This window comes from Thalassophryne amazonica, unplaced genomic scaffold, assembly GCF_902500255.1.
Source record: "Thalassophryne amazonica unplaced genomic scaffold, fThaAma1.1, whole genome shotgun sequence".
NCBI classification, from domain to species: Eukaryota; Metazoa; Chordata; class Actinopteri; order Batrachoidiformes; family Batrachoididae; genus Thalassophryne; species Thalassophryne amazonica.
The window spans coordinates 577303-584179 of NW_022986239.1; the positions used below are offsets into that span (position 1 = coordinate 577303).

General features: G+C 41.0%; 1 protein-coding gene across 1 annotated transcript in view; it reads right to left on the reverse strand.

Annotated features, from left to right (window-relative positions):
• Positions 1–6877, reverse strand: part of nfasca (neurofascin homolog (chicken) a) — a 201474-nt gene that overhangs the window by 40012 nt on the left and 154585 nt on the right. Inside the window, exons 14-16 of the mRNA XM_034165289.1 lie at positions 4223–4370; positions 4025–4149; positions 1365–1409 (exon numbers count right to left, since the gene is read on the reverse strand). Coding sequence (XP_034021180.1) covers positions 1365–1409; positions 4025–4149; positions 4223–4370 — 318 coding nt within the window. The remainder of the gene's footprint in view (positions 1–1364; positions 1410–4024; positions 4150–4222; positions 4371–6877) is intronic.

Genomic DNA, 6877 nt, shown 5'->3' on the forward strand with positions numbered 1-6877 from the left:
CTGCAACATATTGAGTGAGAGGTGGAGGTGCCATTCCCACCGCTGTTGTTACTGGGTGTACACACACCCACACTTGACTGTCTTTGTTCTTCGCCAGCAGTACCAGATCCGACAGTCGGGGACGGTGATCACCTGGGAATTCGGGACTTGGCGGCTCCAGTATTCACCAGGTTCTGTGGGGGCGGAAATCGTGTGGTTCCGGCTCTTCTCAGGACAGACGTCTTCTATCCTCGAGCCTGCCCACACGTCACCTTTGTAATTTGACTGTAATTATATTCTGAGATTGTCTGTATATTCGTTGTGCACGTTTCACAACATTAAATTGTTACCTTTTGGCTCATCTATTGACCGTTCATTTGCGCCCCCTGTTGTGGGTCTGTGTCACTACACTTTCACAACAAAAAGGGAGTTTTTCCTTCCCACTGTCGCCAAGTGCTTGCTCACAGGGGGTCGTTTTGACCGTTGGGGTTTTTCTGTAATTATTGTATGGCTTTTGCCTTACAATATAAAGCGCCTTGGGGCAACTGTTTGTTGTGATTTGGCGCTATATAAATAAAACTGATTGATTGATTGATTTCATTGCATTGGGGTGAAAATGAGTGGAGCACAGTGGTCAGTGAATGTTTGTGCCGGGCAGTGCGTTCAATTCAGTTCAATTTAATTCAGTTTATTTCATTTATATAGCGCCAAATCACAACAAAGTGGCCCCAAGGTGCTTCACATAAGTAAGGCCTAACCTTACCAACCCCCAGAGCAAGAACACAGGCGACAGTGGTAAGAAAAAACTCCCTCTGAGGAAGAAACCTCAAGCAGACCAGACTCAAAGGGGTGACCCTCTGCTTGGGCCATAAATTACAGAACAATTCACAAAACAAATATACAGGAAATGTTGCTGGTGCACAGGACCGGAGGGTTACAGAAACAGACACCACACCCATCTCTGGATGGAGCTGCACCTCAAACAGAGAGAAAAAAACAGAATCAGGCATCAGAAAGACAAAAAAATACAGTATAATTTGTCAGCATTAAACAACAAGAAAAACAGAAGAAATACTAAGGTGATCGCCGGCCACTAGCCCTAAACTTCACTAAAAGACCCAGAATTTAGATAAAGTTGAGGCTGCGGCACGCTCCGTTTATTAATAAAATTAATTAAAACTGTGAAAAGTGTAGAACTATACTATGCCAGTATGCTGCCATACAAAAGGAAAAATAAGTGCGTCTTAAGTCTGGACTTGAAAGTCTCCACAGAATCTGCCTGCAGGGAGATCATTCCACAGAACAGGGGCACGATAAGAGAAAGCTCTGTGACCTCTGTGTGTTAACGACAACAGATTAAAAAAAAACAGTCATTCAGCTGTTACCTGGTTCCACGACACCAGACACTGAGGGGTGGAGGGACGCTTCCTCTGTGGGCGGGGTCAAGCATGAGGAGGTGAGTACACAGGTTAGTGAACACGTTAGTCTATCAGGTGCAAAGTGATGAACAGTGAACAGATGGCAGCAGTCTGAGCTCCTCATGGAAAAAACCACTTCGACACTGCTGATTCATTCAAAAAAACAAAACCGGAGCTGTAATTCCAGCCTTGACCACTGGGTGTCACTCACCACCTGTCAGTTAGCCCTGAAACAAACAGGAAAACACTGGAGGATGAAAAAGCTGATGGACGTTTGATCCAGATTAGAGAACATATAAAATACCATGTGAATGGTACTTTGGTGAGACAGGCCCCTGCGGGACACGTCTCCATCAGTGTGTGATCACTGAGCCGGACAGCTTCTCTGGAAAAACTGGTTCACCAGAGAGATGATGTGAATGTGATCACACCTTCAATCTCTTTAACAACACAAAGAGCTAATTTAAACACTGTGATGTCTAGAGACTCACTCGGACAAACCTTTCAAATGTGCTTAGACATATTACAGTATCCACATGTTGCATATCAAAGTGTCCACACCAGTCTCAGCTCTGGATGTGAGACATATATTTGTTTCTCTAAAACATAAGTTTGATGCTGATTATTGTGGTGAACTTGTTAAAGCCTCTTGTTTTTCCCTCGGCTGTTCCCGTTAGGGGTTGCCACAGCAGATCAGTCGTTTCCATCTCACCCTGTCCTCTGTATCTTCCTCTGTCACACCAACCACCTGCATGTCCTCTCTCAGCACATCCATAAACCTCCTCTTTGTCCTCCCTCTTCTCCTCCTGCCTGGTGGCTCCATCCTCAGCATCCTTCTCCCTATATACACTGGGTCCCTCCTCTGCACATGTCCAAACCATCTCAATCTCTCCTCTCTGACTTTGTCTCTGTCCCACCTGAGCTGTCCCTCTGATATGTTCATTCCTAATCTTGTCCATTCTCATCACTCCCAAAGAGAATCTCAACATCTTCAGCTCCGCCTCCTGTCTTTTTGTTATTGTCACCATCTCTAAGCTGTCCAACATAGCTGGTCTCACTACTGTCTTATAAACTTTCTCCTTCACTCTTGCTGATATTCTTCGGTCACAAATCCCTCCTGCCACCTTTCTCCACCCACTCCACCCTGCCTGCACTCTCTTCTTCACCTCTCTACCACACTCTCCATTACTTTGGACAGTTGACCCCAAATATTTAAACTCATCTACTTTCACCACTTCTACTCCTTGTAACTGCACTATTCCACTGGGCTCCCTCTCATTCACACACATGGACTCAGTCTTGCTCCTACTTTCATTCCTTTCATTCCTCTGCTCACCAGAGTGTATCTCCACCTCTCTAGGCTAGACTCAACCTGCTTAAAGTATTAAAGTCCATGAATGAGGTATGAAAGTCCACAAATAGAGCATGAAACTCCAAAGAGTATGAAAGTCCACAAACGGAGCATGAAACTCCAAAGAGTATGAAAGTCCACAAACGGAGCATGAAAGTCCACAAACAGAGTATGAAAGTCCATGAACGGAGCATGAAACTCCACGAACGGAGCATGAAAGTCCACGAACGGAGTATGAAAGTCCACGAACGGAGCATGAAAGTCCACAGAGTATGAAAGTCCACGAACGGAGTATGAAAGTCCACGAGCGGAGTATGAAAGTCCACGAGCGGAGTATGAAAGTCCGCAAACGGAGTATGAAAGTCCGCAAACGGAGCATGAAAGTCCACGAACGGAGTATGAAAGTGCATGAGCGGAGTATGAAGGTCCATGAATGGGCACAATACTAAGTAGCTTAGCAGGCTAACTGCAACATTGGTCAGCACAGTAAATATGGACATTCTCTGCACTCATTAACACTGACAATAAATAATGAGTGAATCCACTCATTAACAACACAGACAATAAGAGAGTGAATCCACTGATTAACCACACAGAAAATGACAGAGTGAATCCACTGATTACCCACAAACACGACAGAGTGAATTCACTCATTAATCACAAACACGACAGAGTGAATTCGCTCATTAACGACACAGACAATGACAGAGTGAATCCACTGTTTAATCACACAGAAAAAGACAGTGAGCCCACTGATTAATCACAAACACAATGACGAGTGAATCCACTGATTAATCACAAACACAACAGAGTGAGCCCACTGATTAATCACAAACACAATGACAGAGTGAATCCACTGATTTACCACAAACACATTGACGAGTGTATCCACTGATTAATCACAAACACAACAGAGTGAATCCACTGATTAATCACAAACACAACAGAGTGAGCCCACTGATTAATCACAAACACAATGACAGAGTGAATCCACTGATTTACCACAAACACATTGACGAGTGTATCCACTGATTAATCACAAACACGACAGAGTGAATCCACTGATTAATCACAAACACAATGACGAGTGAATCCACTGATTAATCACAAACACAATGACAGAGTGAGCCCACTGATTAATCACAAACACAATGACAGAGTGAATCCACTGATTTACCACAAACACAATGACGAGTGAATCCACTGATTAATCACAAACACAATGACAGAGTGAATTCATGCTGCGGCGTCACCAGTGAATGAACAGGGTTCATACCTAACACTGTGAGGCGGGCAGAGGCGGAGTCTTGGTCAATCTCAGTTTTGGCCGTGCACGTGTACGTTCCCGCGTCGCCCTCGTTGGCGTTGGGAATAGTCAGTGATTCTTTGTCTTTCTTCAGCCTGAAATACACACCAGCATTAAATAGTGCCTCATCTGTCATCCTTTCACTCGCTGATGTGCTTGTGACCGTACCTCCAGCCCAGGTGGAGTCGCTGCTGGTTCTTGGTCCAGGTCACAGTGACAGGCAGGCTGGAGTCAGACTCCACCTTACAGACAAAGCGAGCCGTGGAGCCCCTGATCACCGCCTGCTCCTCTGGACCCTGGACTATCCTTGTAGGTTCTGAGAACCAATCAGGAGAAAGACACACATGCATATATTTCAGATGCATGCTGGGAAATGGGTGTGTTTCACCTGTCACCTTTTATTGGGAAAAACTTGATGGAATTCACTGACGTGTACTTTGAATTCAAATGGAACACTGAATGAATTCAAATAAATGGATTTTCAAAGTCACAGCTGTTTGTTCTTTCAGTGAAGTCTGCAGACATTAAGATCATTGTGACCCGAGACGTCATGTCACATGATCTATATATCCATTGTCCTGTGGAGACAACACCACAGCAAGGAGAGACACCCAGCGCAGCCGGCGTCACAATCACCTGAAATTTTCCCGTCACTGGACCGATCCAGCTCGGTGCGCAATCACAGATTTAGTGGAAAATAAATGTTTTAAGAAGTGCCAAAACAATTTAACCATGTGTCATTATGCAATTAATCACACAAAGATCACTCAAAGATCACACAAATAACACGCACAAAACACGCAATTATCACACAAAGATCACTCAAAGATCACACAAAAATCACACAAACAATCACTCAAAAAACAAAAAAATCTATCACACAAAAATCACACAAAAAACTTCCAATTATCACACAAAGATCACTCAAACATCACAAAGATCACACAAATAGGCAAAAAACACTCAATTATCACACAAAGATCACTCAAACATCACAAATATCACACAAATAACATGCAAAAAAACTCATTACACAAAGATCACTCAAACATCACAAAGATCACACAAATAACACGCAAAAAAACACTCAATTATCACACAAAGATAACTCAAACATCACAAAGATCACACAAATAGGCAAAAAACACTCAATTATCACACAAAGATCACTCAAACATCACAAAGATCACACAAATAGGCAAAAAACACTCAATTATCACACAAAGATCACATAAACATCACAAATATCACACAAATAACACGCAAAAAACACTCAATTATCACACAAAGATCACTCAAACATCACAAAGATCACACAAATAACACGCAAAAAACACTCAATTATCACACAAAGATCACTCAAACATCACAAAGATCACACAAATAGGCAAAAAAACACTCAATTATCACACAAAGATCACTCAAACATCACAAAGATCACACAAATAGGCAAAAAACACTCAATTATCACACAAAGATCACTCAAACATCACAAAGATCACACAAATAGGCAAAAAACACTCAATTATCACACAAAGATCACACAAACATCACAAATATCACAAAAATAACACGCAAAAAACACTCAATTATCACACAAAGATCACTCAAACATCACAAAGATCACACAAATAACACGCAAAAAACACTCAATTATCACACAAAGATCACTCAAACATCACAAAGATCACACAAATAGGCAAAAAACACTCAATTATCACACAAAGATCACTCAAACATCACAAAGATCACACAAATAACACGCAAAAAACACTCAATTATCACACAAAGATCACTCAAACATCACAGAGATCACACAAATAACACGCAAAAAACACTCAATTATCACACAAAGATAACTCAAACATCACAAAGATCACACAAATAACACGCAAAAAACACTCAATTATCACACAAAGATAACTCAAACATCACAAAGATCACACAAATAGGCAAAAAACACTCAATTATCACACAAAGATCACTCAAACATCACAAAGATCACACAAATAGGCAAAAAACACTCAATTATCACACAAAGATCACACAAACATCACAAATATCACACAAATAACACGCAAAAAACACTCAATTATCACACAAAGATCACTCAAACATCACAAAGATCACACAAATAACACGCAAAAAACACTCAATTATCACACAAAGATCACTCAAACATCACAAAGATCACACAAATAACACGCAAAAAACACTCAATTATCACACAAAGATCACTCAAACATCACAGAGATCACACAAATAACACGCAAAAAACACTCAATTATCACACAAAGATCACTCAAACATCACAAAGATCACTCAAACATCACACAGATCACACAAATAGGCAAAAAACACTCAATTATCACACAAAGATCACTCGAACATCACAAAGATCACACAAATAAGACGCAAAAAACACTCAATTATCACACAAAGATCACTCGAACATCACAAAGATCACACAAATAACGCACAAAACACGCAATTATCACACAGAGATCACTCAAACATCACAAAGATCACAGAAATAACACGCACAAAACACGCAATTATCACACAGAGATCACTCAAACATCACAAAGATCACTCAAACATCACAAAGATCACACAATAGGCAAAAACACTCAATTATCACACAAAGATCACTCAAACATCACAAAGATCACACAAATAACACGCAAAAAACAATTATCACACAAAGATCACTCAAACATCACAAAGATCACACAAATAACACGCAAAAAAAACGCAAAAACAAAAAAACAAACCGTCAATTAATCACCAAAGATCACATACACACAAGTCAAACATCACAAA